Raw genomic sequence first — 17,391 nt, forward strand, 5'->3', positions numbered from 1 at the left:
AATTCAAGATTTTTTATAGTAAAATCCAATTTTATGATCATACTTACCATACAGTTACTATAGACCCACCCTTCCTCCCCACGGGAGTTGCCTTCTCTCTGCGTGCAAGTTGACTCACAAAACTGAGCTTGCGTAGTTGGAAGCGGATAAGGATGGGTCAAGGAAAGCTTTTTTTGTCCGCCAAAAGCTAAATTCGAACAATTAAGCATATAGTAACTGTATGGTAAGTATGATCATAAAATTGGATTTTACTATAAAAAATCTTGAATTTTTATTTAAGAACAAGAAAAATTTATAATAAATTTTACTCTAGACTATGTTCTAAGAATATAAACTAATTTCTAGAGACTTAAAATATAGTCACCCTCTTGTTCTCTTGGGAAGTGACTCTTCCATGTTATCTGCTGACACGTCTGCATGCCATAATGAAGCTATGCTGAGAGAGTGAAGCATATGAGTGAACATGCATTCTTTTATATCGATTGAGAGTTAGCCCTAGTGTTCAGAAGTGAAACTCTATGTTTTAGGACTTTAATTCTGAGTCTGGTAATTTCAGAGATTCCTGGCTACGTCTTGTGGTTATTCTGTCAGCAGAGGTTCTATAATATTTAACCTCTAGTTTTAAACCCTTGTCTGGTGTAGATTGGTACCAGATGCAGATCTTCATACACCACATGACATAGGTTGTTATCCTCTCAGTGTTGTTGCCGACTGAGGGTGTGGCACTGTTTTATGAAATCAAAATACTGCTTTGAGATACACTGGCCATAGTTACCAACATGATTGAGTGCCACGCTGGCAGAATAAATATAGCACAATTATGAATTAATGTTCAAATAAGCTTTTTTCAGCAAAACGCAACAAATTTATAAAGGATAAACAAAGCTTGAGGTAACCGAGGAAGATTGTAATGATGTTTTATAATTCTTATTAGTCTGATGTCAATAGGTAAGAATTTCCTATATAGTGGTTATATCCATAGCAACATGCTTTTTCGAAAGTTGCTGCTAATATTTCAGCAAAAGGTTGCCTTTGCGATTTCCACGCAAAAAATTGAGAGTAGACAATCAAGTAGTTATGGACATGAATTCCCCCTATCATCTCTGGTTAGAGTTTATTAAAAAAACTTCTGAAAAAGTTCAAATATAGATTCTTTCTGTAATACAAAATGCCAAGCATTGATCTAGGTTCACACAATTAGTTACCAACTATATGAATATTCAGTTCTCCAGGCCTTCACTACATTTATTCTAGAGCTCAATGATTGAAAACTAAAAACTTTGATAAGTGTAAGTGTCTTGTCATCTGGGGTTTTGTTATTCCAAAAAGACAAGGTAATAAATATTGCGTTGCCATTTTGTGGCAGGATAATGAGTGGTCTACAGTCATTTGAGACCAACTTTAACCATCCAAAATGGTCAGCTGCAAGTAGAGGTAGGTACTTGTGAAACCTAAAGTAAGTCTCATCACCAGTGTTACCTTACTGTGAGTAAAATCAGCTACTCCAAATCTAAACACCTATATTTTAGTTTCGGCTAAAGCTAAAAGCTGGGTGGATTTATTCTAAGATTGAGTTTGGAGTTTAACATTAAATGAAATGAATTACTTAAAGTAATTTAACCAATTCATTTGATTCAGTAACAAATAATTTTTTTAGAAATACATTTTGTTTATTGTCTGTGGAAATTATATGTACAACTAGCCATCCTAGCTACTAACTCAAATATGGACTTCTGCATAGATTCTTGGATGCATGGATGCATAAATGCATGGGTGCATGGATGAATGGCGTGTTGAATACTTGGTTAACAATGCTTGATGTTGAGAAAAAATAGAAAGCAGGCAGTCTTACGCAATACTTTTTCCTGCATTATATTAGTGGAAAGACATTTGATTAATTTTCATTCTGTTTGAACTAAGATAAATTATTTCCGAACCTGAAACAATCATGAATAACAAAATAGATTGCTGACTGAAACTGCTGACAGCATTCCAGAAGTTTGTGAGCTGTTTGTTTGACTATTGCTGACTACTGACTATTGACTGCTGACTACTGACTGCTGACTGTTGACTGTTGACTGTTGACTGTTGACTGTTGACTGTTGACTGTTGACTGTTGACTATTGACTATTGACTGTGGACTATTGACAGTTTACTGCTGACTAGTGAAAACTGACTATTGACTGTGGACTATTGACTGATGATTGCAGACTGTTAAAACAACAGTCTAGTAAAGGAGCTATTGAGTAGTTCATTTCATTTGAATCTCGTTTTCGAAATGTCTAACTTGTCAAGCCTCTTACTACAGATCTCAATGAATACAGCATAAGATGGCCCACATTGCTGCTAATGACAGTCAAATATGGATTGGCAGCAACAGTACAGATCTTCAAACAGGCATCTATAGACTTCTAAACATTTCTTCAAATCAGACGGAATATTTTCAGGATACATCATTCAATCTCTCTCATACAGGTTTGTTGGGCTAACCTCTCTATTCATAGTCGCCTCCCAGCGCATCATGCCAAAATAAACAATTTCCAGTCAAACCTCTGCATACAAAATTATTTCGTTCTAGGATCTGCTTCATATAAAATGATTCAGCGTTGGAGAAAATGTTATCATAATAATACACAGTAATTTGTATAATCTATTCTAAAGGGCGCAAATCTATGATAACGTCCTAGAAATGGATGAGAAGAAATGGGTGGGAGAAAAAGGAGACTAGAATTAGAAACAGAAGTAGTGGTATTTAGTATAACTTACTTGACAAGTTTGAACAAACTTAGCTGATACAGTTTTCTTGTTTTTTTTTGGTTTTCTTCCCCTTTTTTATTTTCAGCAATTGAATTAAAAAAACTGCAGGTGTCACATGCTGACAATTATTTTGGATGCAAGGCAAAGTATTTGCTCAAATTATACAACAAATTTTGGAAAGTGTTCGAATGGTCAAAAGTTGCGGTTTGACTATAAAGGTTTAAATGGTACTAATAATTAATTTTCATAAAAATTCACATAAGTCCATATGAAACAGTTATCTGATGCCAAAAAGTAGACATGCAGACAAAAGTTATTCATTAGGTTTTAGAGTAAATTTAGTCATTTATTCAAGTTCAACCTCTGTGTGGGCTGAACTTGACCTCATGGGCTGCTTGTGACTGATGGATGCTGATACTTGTAACAACTTTTTTTTCTCCTTAACCAAACTTATGTATGTAATAAGTAGTCCTTCACCATTTGGTAATTTACATGTTAACATTGAAGTCAATGGTCATAGACACAGACTTTCCAGGTTAACCTATCATATGAATAACAACTTCATTAATGTTCTCTGCTAGTACCCGAGCAGTCTGGTATGCTGTGAGAAATTGTCTTGTGTAATAGTAGTCTGCAAAATTATTATCAACTGAAAAAAGGTGATCAAGTGGTGCTAAAGGTAACATGCTTTGCTAGAATGCTAAATATCAGGTTTCAAGTTTTGTGCAGTGTAATCTTTTTTTATGATGCTTTTAAAGCTGGTTCACACTAAATCGCCATAATTTGGCATTGCAGCCACAATACTTTGGTGATCGTCAATGATAACAATGTTTACACTATCACAAGCCCAACTGCATTTGCATCAGGAAATACTCTGAGACATAGTGCTTTCATTTTTCTTTTAAAACTTTTCTTAAGAAACCCTTTTGCTTTTGCATGCTTGAATCAAATACTAGTGTCGCCGCAATTATCATAAATGGTTATAAATAGATCATGCTATCCGAGAGCGCGAAAAACTATCTGCAACTGGGAATTACTATCGCCTAAATGGTTCACATTAAAAGAGTAGTCATTGATGGTCGGCGAAAGTTTTGGAAAGTTTGAAACCTGCAGACTTTCTCGACGTATCCGCGTTGTTTCGTCGTCGCTATTGGTTTATGGTTCACACAATCGACAACGAACGCCGAGAGGAAAACGCAGTCATACGGCGATATAGGGTGAACCAGCCTCAAGCGTTATGTTATTGGTATATTATATCCAGCTCTATTGTTTTATAAATTTTTGTATTATATCACATAATATAATATTATGTTCTGCTAATTTTATTATATATTTTTTGTATTATTCTGTATTATGTTACATTTCTTTACATTAAAATGCATATATATGTAGTATTATAATATGCTATATTAGATTGATGATTCTATATTTCATTACATCGTTTTATATAATCTAAGGCTCTGTTATAAAACATAACATTTTGTTATTTTATATTTATTATATATTCACAACCTTACATTCGATTTATTATAGTTTACTTTAGTATGTTAGAATAAAAGTATTAGATAACTTATTAGATTATACTATTTTTATTAAGATATATTATTTTGCATCATATTATTCTAGTTGTAGTGATTTATATATTGTTATATTATTCTTTATTGGATAGTATTTTATTTTTCCTAAATTTCCATAAATTTGGGTTTTTTAAAGATAAGATTTTTTTTCTGCATAAGTTTGCAAAGTCAAAAAACAAAATGTTGTTCTGTGTGGCAGAAGGATTTATTTTTCAAACCCTGTCTTTTTGATCGATTTTTAAAAAAAATTGCCTCTACATTTAGACTGAGATCCCAATTTAGCATTTTAAATCTTATTGTGTAGAAATATGTATTTCCTTCAAAGAATTAACCAGTATGATCAGTAAAGTAATATTATTTGATAGTGCAGATCACTCCACCTTGAAAGAAAAACCCAAAACATAAATTTAAGGCAAAGCCAACCATAGGGAAGCTTTGTGAATTCTTTGCCACGACTTAAAATGTTTGCCAGCCGATCATGGAGATTATATCTTTGGGTCTTATTTAATCATTTGCATGCTGTTAGGATGATCATAATTGGTCAAAGACTTGGCATGTTATTAGTTGATTTGTAGGCCGACAGAGGTATTGGACTACAGCCTTTTATAATTCGCATATGCATACTTGTCCAAACTTACATTATTAAAGCCTTCTATCAAACCAGCAATAAGTGAGGCATGGTAAAGTTTTGTGATGCTAACATTACTTGCAGTTGAGACTGATTAAGTCTATATCACTGTACATGAATGTCGGTGTTAACCACAAAATACTTTAGTGATCATCTGTGGTAACGATGATCACCAACCCAAATGATGCGTTAAAAATAATCCGATTATCACAAACCCATCTGCATTTACATTAGCGAATAGTCTGCAGTATAGTGTTCTCATTGTACATTGCGGTTGCAGAAATGGTAAAATACTAGTCCCGCAGCAACTGTAATAACAAACAATAGATCAAGCAATCCATGACAACCAATCACCATCACCCAAGTGGTGCACATCGCACATGTTGTTATGGATGTTTGGAATATTTAGGGAAAGTTTAACAACTGCAATCTTTCTCAACATTTCTGCACTGCCTCGATGATGCCATTAGTTTATGGTACACATAGTAGATGAGTTATCGCCATAAGGACAACAGCAATGGAGTATGAATCAGCCTTTAGTTTAAGATATCTTTTGCCTAGTATAATGCAGAACAAAAATGGAAAATGTATGTTTACTGCTTGAGTTGTTACAGACGCTAGGAACGTCAGCTCTTCTCGCCAGCTCTGGCAGGTGGCGCTCATTTCTCTTGGCGCGATTGTGTTTATCGCACTAACCATCGCAGGAAACGTCCTCGTGCTTGCATCCTTCAAGGTCGAGATCAAACTGCAGATAATATCAAACTACTTTCTGCTGAGCCTTGCAGTTGCAGATCTTATGATAGGTGAGTTGAAGTCAAGTATTTAGCGTTTATGCTTAGTCAATTCTTAGGAACTGAAGCTACATGTAGACTGATGAGGATCATGAAATATAGTTTGTGCTCAATTGTAAACATAGTATGCATCGTATAAACATACCCATCATTTCTAAGACGCGGTTAACTCATTCGCTACCATGAGCCCGTAGTACCGCTTGGCAAAGCATTTGAGTATAGTCAAGAGCAATGAAGTGCAGCATCAGTAGGTTTTGTATAAAATGTTTCGGATTTGTGAGTAGTAAATTAATTAGCCTTTAAGATCCATACGTAAACAAAAGCGAACAATTATCTGAATGTCAATAGAGAATACATTAACAGCCCATCCTGAGCGAAGCTTTGCCAAGAACTTTCTTTTTTGTTGCAATCAGTGGTCAGGCACATTACAGCTATGGAGGTTTCACAAACTGTTGATCAATGGACTTTTATGATTTTTTATTGAACAATAGCGTTACGCCTTGTATGGATTGCCAATTAAGTATGATGGATGCTTGGAGTATGCGTGTACACATTTATTTCATTGACCAATGGAGAATGACCGATGCCTGGAGTGTGTGTATACGTTACTTTCATTGACCAATGAAGGATGACTGATGCTTGGAGTGTGTGTATATGTTTCTTTCATTGACCAATGGAGGATGACTGATGCTTGGAACAAGTGTATGTGTTTATTCTGTTGATGGTAAAGCTGAAAAGCAAATGTACATAATGGGTGCAGCTATACAAAAAGTACATAAACCTCAGCAAAATGAGTGTATGAAAAAATCAAATGAAGCTTCTTTATTTCTAGTTATCTGTCCATACAGACCAGCAAATCTTTTGATACTAACAGAGTAGTATAAGCGAAGATGATTGTTACTTACATGAAGTTTTCCTTTGTCCTGTTCAAAATGGTAGTAAGGTGTGCTTTTATATGGCATGGAAAAGATTAATCTTTTATCTTGTTTTGTTAACCATGAGGTTCTTAAAGGGATAGCTAGAGACTTATGCACAACAAGCTTACGCAACAGATTATGGAAAGCCTGTGCATAGCTGACGAATAACCCATCATGACCTCTACGCTACTGCAAGTGATTATTTTATTTTAGCAGTAATAATAATAATAATAATAATACCCTAAGCTGTAATAATTCTGATAATTCTTCTGACCACTACATGCTAATGGTACTAGTTATAATGGCCAAAAAAGTGTTGAAAGTTAGTTGCAAAAGTGTTAATCTACTGGTTTGCATCATCCACAAGATGGGAACTGGCAAAACCCACAAGTCAAGCAAGTTTTATAGTTTGCAAATTTTTAGCGAATGTTCCATATTTTTGGAAGATGGAAACAGCACTTAAGGCTGATGCACAAGAAAATACCGTGGAAGACATGCCATGTCTCGAATGTTTCATGCTTGAAAAATATGGAAATGGAAATACAACAAAATACCATGCAAAACATGCTAGCTCTTGCATGGTGCTAATACCGAGCAATATTTGAAACATTTTCAAAGATTTAATATTGTAAATATTTTTTACACTGTCGTTCCTATTTTGACATTGTGCTGCTAAGCGAGACAGGAGTGCTTCACATTGACCTCTGGCGTAGAATTTCTTATACTTTTTAATAAAATGTTCATATTATTTAGCTACATGCAAATGTTCATTGAAACACCAATCACGTGATAACTCAAAGCGTGCATAATTTCAAACCAACATCATCTGCGCAATAAAAAAGAAATGATAGCTTTTTGCCTACGAACAAGCAAAGTATGCTAAAAAATTAACTGGATTAGCTGTCGAGCGATTTAATCTTCAGATGTTGTTTTTTTGAATATTTATAGGCATTCTTATAATAAAATGGGTTACCGAGAACTAAAATCAACTGAAAACTTCAGAACTACTCGGCTTTTTTGTGTTCCATTTGTACTCCAACGGTAAGCAATCACATCGATTTATCTATGTCTACTCTAAATGAGTGCTCAGCATTAGAGTTGTCTACTGAGATGATGGGTTCAATGAACAACACCAAAATTTTTGAATGATAAAATTATTGATTCATTTATTAGCATTTCCTGTGACTTTTCTTGACCAAATCGCATGCTTAAATCGAGTTAAGTTAATTTTTTCCTCTGCTTTCACTTGTTATTCTAGACAATTTTGATTAGTGTTATCACATCACCTCTACATTCTCTGCATAACTACAATTAACTTACCAAAGAGACAGGTCATCGCTCTACCATATATGTCCATTTAATATCCTGTCTTCTGCTCTGAATCTATAAAACTCTTGAGAGCTAGAATGATGAGCTATCTTGCGCAATAAACTATAATTAGACAATTACCTGATAAACTACTGACTGGTGTACCTAAGTTGGTTTGTCAGAGAGGACGAATTAAGGTCAGAAACACTTTTTTTAATCACCTATGGCTTTTTCATCTAGAAATAAACCATGGGACAGGTGCATGGGACAGTTGCTTTAGACCACAAAATCACGGCTGTGCCCAAAAGACAAGGAATGTACAACAAAGTTACATATATGATTTTTGACTTGCCTCTTTTAGCAAAAAGTTGACATACGTATCTTGTTTCGATCTGGAAAAAGTAAAACCATTGCTTGGATATGTGTTCTTAATCACACTCATAAGAAATTTGTGCACTGTGTAGCCACATACACTTTTGTTTATGCTGTAAAAATACCGTGATATTTTTGGACAAGCGTGAAAGTTACTTTTAGCCCCAGACCCCAATAATCAGGGAGATTTTTTGAAAATTTTGGTTGATCAATTAGTTTTGACAGACTCTTTTTTTGACAAACTAAAATTGTTTTGAAAATATGGCTACACTTCTATTTGAAATTGTTCAATTTGCAAATGATTGTTCAGTTGTGACAACCAATCAGAGCGGATCAAGTGCAATTCCGTAAAAACACTTGGGTTCACTCTGCAAATGAAAAAATACAAAAATACTACATTTCTATTAAAAAAGGAAAAGTTTATTAGTTTAGCATTTCTGACTTTGATGCCAAGACAAATTGGCCTAATACGTGATGACCAATGATATTCGCCGGCGTTGAGTCATAAGCTAAGGTTTTGCTCAACTCATAGCGTGACGTTTTTCTAACTTCTGTAGAAGGGAGCCAGATTTGAATCACTACTCTTAATCAATAAGTTGTCAATTGCTAAGTGATCATTTATTAGGGATTACAGGTTAGTTGCATATGCTATTTTTATTTTGTTATACCATGTTATATTGTTTCTTGTCACATTTCATTTGATGTTCAATACTTTTACTTGCCATGATACTGTACCTTTTCATATTTTATTGCATTCATAATTATTCTGCTTTGCAAGTTGGTATAAAAATGATACTGAAATGTTTTTTTAGGTTTCACAGTAAAAATAAACATTGTGAACCACAGACTTAACCATTAAAATCGTCTCTCTTAAAATCTTGAGTGTATTCAATATTTAGATCTTCGAACAAACTCTACACTTTGTATAGATCAGTGGTAGAGTGCCTGGAGTTAAAACTTGTGGTTGCAATCTGTGTGAGTTCAAATCCATCAAAATTCAAGGTTTTATTTTCAAGATGTTAATAGCTGTAGTCAAACAGACACAGACAGACAGGCATACCAAACTTTAAGAAATATATATATATATATATATACAGAAACAAAAATTTAAAACTTATGGTTAAAACAATTTTATTACTAATTATATATATATTGTATATATATATATATAAAATTTGTTTCCTCACCCCGGATACCCCGTATGGGTGGTAAATTCTGCTCTAACTCGGGTCTCCTACCAGAGACCTGGGAGTTTGAGCACTCGTCTCAAGATCTTAGCTGTTCCCAATAGCGCACTTTTCTGCAACTCATCTGAGTTGATTGTTGTTGGTATTTGGGCAAGCCACATTTTATGCGCCGGTGTTATTGCGCCCAGTGCCCCAATGACTACTGGGATTACGGTTGTTTTTACCTTCCAGCATTTTTCAATTTCTTCTCCAAGAGGGAGATATTTTTCTACCTTTTCTTTTTCTTTGCTGGCTATATTGTAGTCATTGGGTACTGCTATATCTATTATAGTAGCCCTCTTGTTCTCCTTGTCTACCACCACTATATCTGGTTGGTTTGCTAGGACATGCTTGTCAGTTTGGATGTAGAAGTCCCAGAGGATCTTAGCGCGGTCATTTTCATTCACCTTACCAGGAGCTTCCCACCAGTGTTGTGGTTTATTAAGGCCATACTCATCACATAGACTTCTATACACAATACCTGCAACATGATTATGCCGCTCAGTGTATGCGTTCCCTGCTAGCTGCCTGCATCCACTGATGATGTGTTGGATGGTCTCAGGTGCATCTTTGCACAGTCTGCATCTAGGATCGTCTCTAGTGTGATAGATTTTCGTTTGGAGTTGCCTTGTTGGGAGCACTTGCTCCTGGGCTGCCATGATTAGCGACTCTGTATTGGCCGTTAGGTTTCCTTTGTTCAGCCACATATATGTCTGGTGAAGATCGCCAACCTTAGATATTTGTTGATGGTAAGCACCGTGAAGAGGTTTCGTATGCCAGTCAATTTCCTCATCATCAGGGCGTAGGTCCGTTGTGAGAGCAGCCGATTGAAATTCAGCTTGCAAATTATCTGAGATGGCCATGGAGGCTGCATATGCTTTGATGCTTTGCTCCTCCTCTTTCACTGTCTGCTGTACACTTTTGAGTCTCCCTACCGCCATCTTTCCTATCAAGATACAATCTCATAGTATCAGATTTTGGGTGGAGTGCTCCATGCATGGTCAGCAGTTTACGAGTTGCTATATCTGTTTCTTTGATGGCTTCCTCAGTCCACTTTATTATGCCTGCTGGATATCTTATTACTGGCAGTGCGTAGGTATTTATTGCCATGATTTGGTTCTTGGCATTGAGCTGGCTCCGTAAGACCTGCCGAAGGCGTTTCTTGTATTCGGTAATGGCTTTGTGACGTACCTCGGCTTCGTGGTTGATGTTGCTTTGCATAATCCCCAAGTACTTGTACCCTTTTTCTATATCTTTGATAGTACCATTTGGCATTCTTAGGCCATCTGTGAGCATAGAATGGCCTTTCTTAAGAATTAGCCTTCCACATTTCTCAATACCGAAGGTCATTCCAATGTCCTTGCTGTATACCTGAGTGAGGTGTATTAGCGAATCAATGTCCCTTTCTTTGTTAGCGTACAGCTTGATGTCATCCATGTAGTTGAGGTGGTTTATCTTGGTGCCACTCTTAAACTGGTACCCATATTGAGTCTCCTCCAGCATATTGCTTAGAGGGTTTAGGCATATGCAGAAGAGCAGCGGTGATAAGGAGTCACCTTGATAGATGCCTCGCTTAATTTGTACACTCGCCAGCTTTTTGCCATTAGCCTCCAGTTCCGTCTTCCATTTGGTCATTGACATTTTGATGAATGCCACAAGAGCAGAGTTAACATTGTACATACTGAGGCACTCAAGTATCCAACTATGGGGAATTGAGTCATAGGCCTTTCTGTAGTCAATCCAAGCCATGGCAAGATTGGTTTGCCTTCTCCTGCTGTCTTGACAGACCGTCTGATCCACCAGTAACTGATGTTTAGCTCCTCGGGTGTTGCGCCCAATTTCTTTCTGAGCACTGGTCATATAGTGACTCATGTGCTTTTCCAGTTTGTCTGCAACTATTCCTGAGAGCAGTTTCCAAGTGGTGGGCAAGCCCGTTATTGGTCGATAGTTTTTGGGAATCGGCCCCTGCTTTGGATCTTTTATCAGAAGCACAGTTCGTCTTTTGGTCAGCCATTCTGGATGGTCACCTTGTTCTACTAGGTATTCCATCTGTTTAGCCATTCTAGTGTGAAGTGATGTCAATTTCTTTAACCAGAAGGCTTGAATCATGTCATGGCCAGGTGCTGCCCAGTTCTTCATACGCTGCACTCTGCACTTAATGTTGTCTTTGCTGATGGTGAGTCCTTGCTGAGCCACAGTGTGTTGATGGTTCTCTTAAGGCCTCTTCAGCCAATTTGCAGTGGTGTTATGAGTGGTCTCTTTCTCCCAGATGTCCTTCCAGAACTTTGAAGTGCTAGATCGAGGAGGCTCAGACATTGGCCTCTGCAGTTCACCTTTGAACTGGGAATACACTCTAGATGGATTATTGATGAACAGTTTGTTCATTCTCTTGTTATCTAGCTCTTTGGTGTACCGCTTCAGTCGTGCCGAGAGTGCTACTAGCCGCTGTTTGGAAGATTCTAGAGCTTCTATTGTGGCTTCTCTTTTTGGACGCTCCAAACTGTGGTTAGATCTCTCACTGAGCCTACTAACTTTCTTGCGCAAGTCCTTGATCTTATTTTGTAGCCTCAGCTGCCAGGATGGAATGGCTTGAAGCCTTGTTGGCATTGGCTTAATATCCATCTCCTCCAAGATGACGGTTGCTGTACTGTAGATTAAGGCATTAGTCTCACTGATTGATCCAGTTGAGATCGACTCCAGTGCCATGTTAATGTCTTCTAACAGCTTCTTAGGTATGGCCTTGCTAACTCTTCGTAGTGGTACCCTGCTTCCATAATCATTGGCAGCTGACATCTTGTTGATGATATTTTCCGCAAGCTCTTTCACTCTTGAATCAAGGTCCAAGTGCATGTCTTCTTCAGCCCGTGAGTCAACACATGATCGTGTATGCATGGCAGTGTGTGTTGATATGCACTCCTCGTTGGTTGAGGTTACTAGGGTGAACTGTTTCCTAATTTCATCTACCGCAAGTTCCGATATGAGGTGCCGCTTGATTATGTTACTCCTCTGAGCTACAAGTTGCTTAGCGGTTAGTGGCAATTCAGGGCGCATGTTTATCCACAGTTGCCGCATCCTTCCCATATAGCCCCACTTCTGAGGTTCACTCATAAAGTAGCACTGCATGAGGTCCGTGTTATCAGTCTGAGTCCATTTCATCCGTTTTGAACCAGTAGCCCATTTTTCACTGCCTTGTCCTGGTTCAGCTACAGGCAGCGCGGACCTTGTTTGACCGGGCGACGTCCGAGCCGGCATGGCTTTGGTTATTGCACTCATCATAGAGGTTGTAAACATTATACAAGCAAGGGTCTTGTCCAAGGACCACCAGAAAAGTGCAGTTGTTAGGGTTTGAACCGAGGACCTAATGATCACGGTCCCGATACCTTACCAACTGCGCTATCTGTCCTGTACAGATAGCGCAGTTGGTAAGGTATCGGGACCGTGATCCTGTATATATATATATATATGTAATATATATACATATATCTTGTATATATACTAGCTGTACCACTCGGCGTTGCCCGGATAATAAAAAAGTCTTTGGGCAGAAAATTTATTTGTATTTAACATATGAAGACTTTTCCCATTCTAACTTTCCAACTACATATCATGAGAGAACTGTTTAGTTTAATTGGAATAAATTAACAGAGAAAATAAAAACATCTGTAAAAATTTTCAAACTTTGTCAAAAAACTGTAACTTTCAAACTTCCTCTCATGAAGAAAATGTATATCATTTTCCAGGTCAAATAAATTACAAAAATAAAACAACTACAAAAGAGTTCAGATGTATTCAATTCAATGTATCTGTACTTTGTGCATTGCTGAAGCTATGTGACGCTACAATCGCTACGAAGCTAGACCGATCATCTACAATGTTCCTTACTCTTACAATGCTTTTACCTTCATCACCATCAGAGTCAGTGCTGCTACTTTAATTATTGGTTTAATCACAAAAATCCGAATTGGCTATAATGTCATCAACATAAGTAATTATCTGTTTTTTAACTTGATAGGAACTTACAAAACATATAAAAAAAATGTTCGTTTTCAAGTTGGGATTTCCTAAGGAAATTTGAAACTGCTTTGTTATTTTAGGCTAACTTTATAGTTAAATCTTGGGACAACACTGTCAATACTATAAAAGTCCTAACAATCATTGGTTTTGTTGTCAACAAATAATAAAATGAAATTACTACGCAGCTGCTGGGAAAGTCGCGAAAATGCGTCCAAGGCAATCGACCATAGAAAACGCTTAAATGCATCTATGGCAGGGAAAGGGTCAAAAAAGAATACTGTTCAACCATAAGACATCCATCAAAAATTTGAATATGATGATACTATTCTCTTTCGATGCTGGTACAAATGTAAAAATGAGATATTGTACTTGGTCTGACCAAAACGTGAGGGAATGTCAAGGCTCTACTCACGAATATGGTATACTTGAGTATGTGGGAAGAAATGGCCTCAACCCTAAATATAGTAATTGAGCTTTACAAAAAATATTTCTCAAAGGGGCGTCATAATGCGTAGCCGTATCGGTAAAATAATCAGCGTTCGCTGTATCTATATCTATAGCTGGAGGGACACACAAACTTTGAGAAATGCATACTTTTATATAGATAGATTGATACCTACTGCTTGAATGCACAAGTGAAATAACTCCATCTACTATAATTACCGCCTTATAAGTTTTCTCTCCACCAATATAGAATATCCCTTGATATGATTTTGAGTAAGCTTTGCATAAGGGGTAGACAACATCATGAGAGCTAAACACTGATGGTTTAGGTGGATTATTACAGAGCAGCATATATTACAAAAATCACATTCAAAACTGAAATGTCAAAACAGAAAAAACTTAACGCTTTTACTATTTCAATTAACCAATGAGCATGCCAAGCCATAACTATAAAATTGAGTTTTTTCTGTGAATGCATGCAAAAAGAGTTGCTGATATTAAAATAACACCTTATGAGACTTTCAAGTTTCACTACTTTTCTTGGCATGTCTGATGCTCAGACATGCAGTTTTGTTACTAGAATTTAAAAAGTTAATTACAAATAATTACGTAAATGAAGAAAACAGACTAAATGCTCCACTCATTGCTAAACTAATTATATTGCAGAGAAACTATAAGAAAAACTTTGCAAGGCACAACTATTAATATGTTTTACATGTTTGGGTGAAGGACATGGAGGTATTGTGAATGTTTGCTGATGTAATTTGACACTCAATGCATTTTTCATGATATTGACGTAGTGTCATAATTTTGGTTCAACTGTGTGGATTACCTGAGTGTTTGGGTGGCCGTGCACTGTCCATGTAACGATTGTAAACGATATAAATTATAGTGGTAGAGACACCCTCTAAAGGGCCAATTGCTCTGTCTTCTCTCAACCTTCACTGTACTGCAGGTCTAGTGTCAATGCCTTTATACGCAATGCTTCTCATCGTTGGTGAATGGCCCCTTGGACCGATCGTGTGTGACATCTGGCTCTGCATAGACTACACTATGTGTAGCGCCTCTGTGGCCAGTCTCCTAATCATCTGCTTTGACAGGTATAGGCACTCTCTTTGTTGATGAACAATAGTGAATGATATTTGAATTGCAATGGTTTCATGTAGCTTTATCAAATTAAGTTCTTTCAAAGTGGAATTGAAAATTTTTAAGTTTTCAATATTTAAATTTACAACTGTAACAATGAGTTTAAATTTTGAGTTGTAAACAACAGGCAGCTAGTTGTAAAAACATCTGGATAACAAAAAATTATTGACCCTTTAACCTCTTTTCTGATAAATTTGAAACCCGTGGAAGTTGGATTACGTAAACTAGATTATTGCAAGAATTAAAGAAATTGTGAATAATGAAACAATAAAGTAAGTCAATGGATATCAAACATTCGTAAGTTTAATCGATGAATAACAGAAGAAATTACTTGCTTTTATCAAGTAGCAGTGACTAATGAGGCGTTGTCTTACAGTGAAAAATGACTTTTGTTGAGACCAGTCTTTTCAATATTTACTTTAGGGAGTTTTTTGATGCAAACCTAGAAATAATTTTTTGAGCAAATAGGTAATGATATACATGTATATCAACCATATTATAATATAAAATACATTATAATATAATATAGAATAGTACAATACAAACTGTGTTGTTATATATTATAGTATATATTAAATTATAAAATAACATAGGTATATATAATATGTTATATATATTATAATTTAATATGATTATATTAAAGTTAATTACAACATACAATATTATATTTTATGTTACAATATTAAATATAATATGTTAAGAATGTATAGTATAAATTATATACATTATATGAAATATATAATTTAATATATAATTTTTATATATAATACATTGTGGTATAATATATTTTAATATATGCCTATCATAGGTAAACATATATATCAATATTGTGAAATATCCGCTAATCAGGAACTTGACAAGAACAATACCGCTTGTCATCGTTATAGAGATGTATGCATTTGTGCCATAGCAGGACCTTACCATACACATGTGTACAGTATAAAGTACCTTACCATACACATGTGTACCATATATAATACCTTATAATAAACAGGTGTACAATATATAGCACCTTATAATAAATATGAATAATTTGTATATAGTACCTTATGATAAACATGTGTACAATGTATATTATTTTATAATATACATGTATACCATAAATTACCTTATAATAGACATGTGTACAATATATAGAACCTTATAATATACATGTGTACCATATGTAGTACCTTATAATAGACTTGTATACAATATATAGCACCTTATAATAAATATGAATAACTTGCATATCATATATAGTACATTATTATAGACAGGTGTACCATATATAGTACCTTATAATAGACATGAGTACCATATATAGTACCTTATAATAAACATGTGTACAATATATATTATCTTATAATAGTCATGTGTACCATATGTAGTACCTTATAATGTACATGTGTACAATATATAGTACCTTATAAAATGCATGTGTACAACATCCAGTACCTTGTATTAGACATATTTACAGTATACAGTACCTTATTATAGACATGTATACCATACATAGTACCTTATATCAGACATGTATACAATACACAGTACCTTACAAAATACATGCGTACGATATATAGCACCTTATATGTTACATGTAAGGTTCATGTCTGTGAAAAGGCCTCTCCACTATAGAGCATGGAGAACTGGAAGGAATGTTCGAGTCATGATAGCCATAGCTTGGGCTGTTTCTTTTCTTTTATGGACTCCCTGGATAATTTCATGGCCATATATAGCCGGAGAGTGAGTATGAATTTCCTATGTCTATAGTATTTTCATGCAACCTATGCTTGCATTTTATACTAGAGGCAAAATATATATTATGTTAGTTATGCTAGGTCTAGGGGTTGTCTGTGCAACTTTAAATGCTACCTATCTTGGTATGAAATGTTTTTTAGTTAAATATATACTATATATAGTGTGTCTACATGGTTATGTCAATATGAACCTTAGGTTGGCTCTAGTTATGGTAAGCCTATACAGCCTACTACGCTGATACTAAACCAAGAGTAGGTATTATAGCCTGGTAGTCAAAGTCTGGCTTCAGATCAGCAGTGGAGGTTTGATATCCAAGACCTACAGCATCTGTTTAAAGCATTTTATTTGGTTATGTTGCTTATCATCAATGACAGTTTTACAAACTTCAACGAGTTACGTAATATGAAACTACAAAATAAATGACACAAAAACCTCAAAATACATGAAAAGATCTAAAAATATTCAAAAGAG

General features: G+C 35.7%; 1 protein-coding gene across 1 annotated transcript in view; it reads left to right on the forward strand.

Annotated features, from left to right (window-relative positions):
- The first annotated feature begins 2,330 nt into the window (after window positions 1-2,330).
- Window positions 2,331-17,391, forward strand: part of LOC137396718 (muscarinic acetylcholine receptor M1-like) — a 31,444-nt gene continuing 16,383 nt past the window's right edge. Inside the window, exons 1-4 of the mRNA XM_068083027.1 lie at window positions 2,331-2,475; window positions 5,577-5,765; window positions 14,990-15,134; window positions 16,765-16,905. Of these exons, the coding sequence (XP_067939128.1) occupies window positions 2,331-2,475; window positions 5,577-5,765; window positions 14,990-15,134; window positions 16,765-16,905 (620 nt within the window). The remainder of the gene's footprint in view (window positions 2,476-5,576; window positions 5,766-14,989; window positions 15,135-16,764; window positions 16,906-17,391) is intronic.

The sequence above is a fragment of the Watersipora subatra genome, chromosome 5 (genome assembly GCF_963576615.1).
Source record: "Watersipora subatra chromosome 5, tzWatSuba1.1, whole genome shotgun sequence".
Classification (NCBI taxonomy): domain Eukaryota; kingdom Metazoa; phylum Bryozoa; class Gymnolaemata; order Cheilostomatida; family Watersiporidae; genus Watersipora; species Watersipora subatra.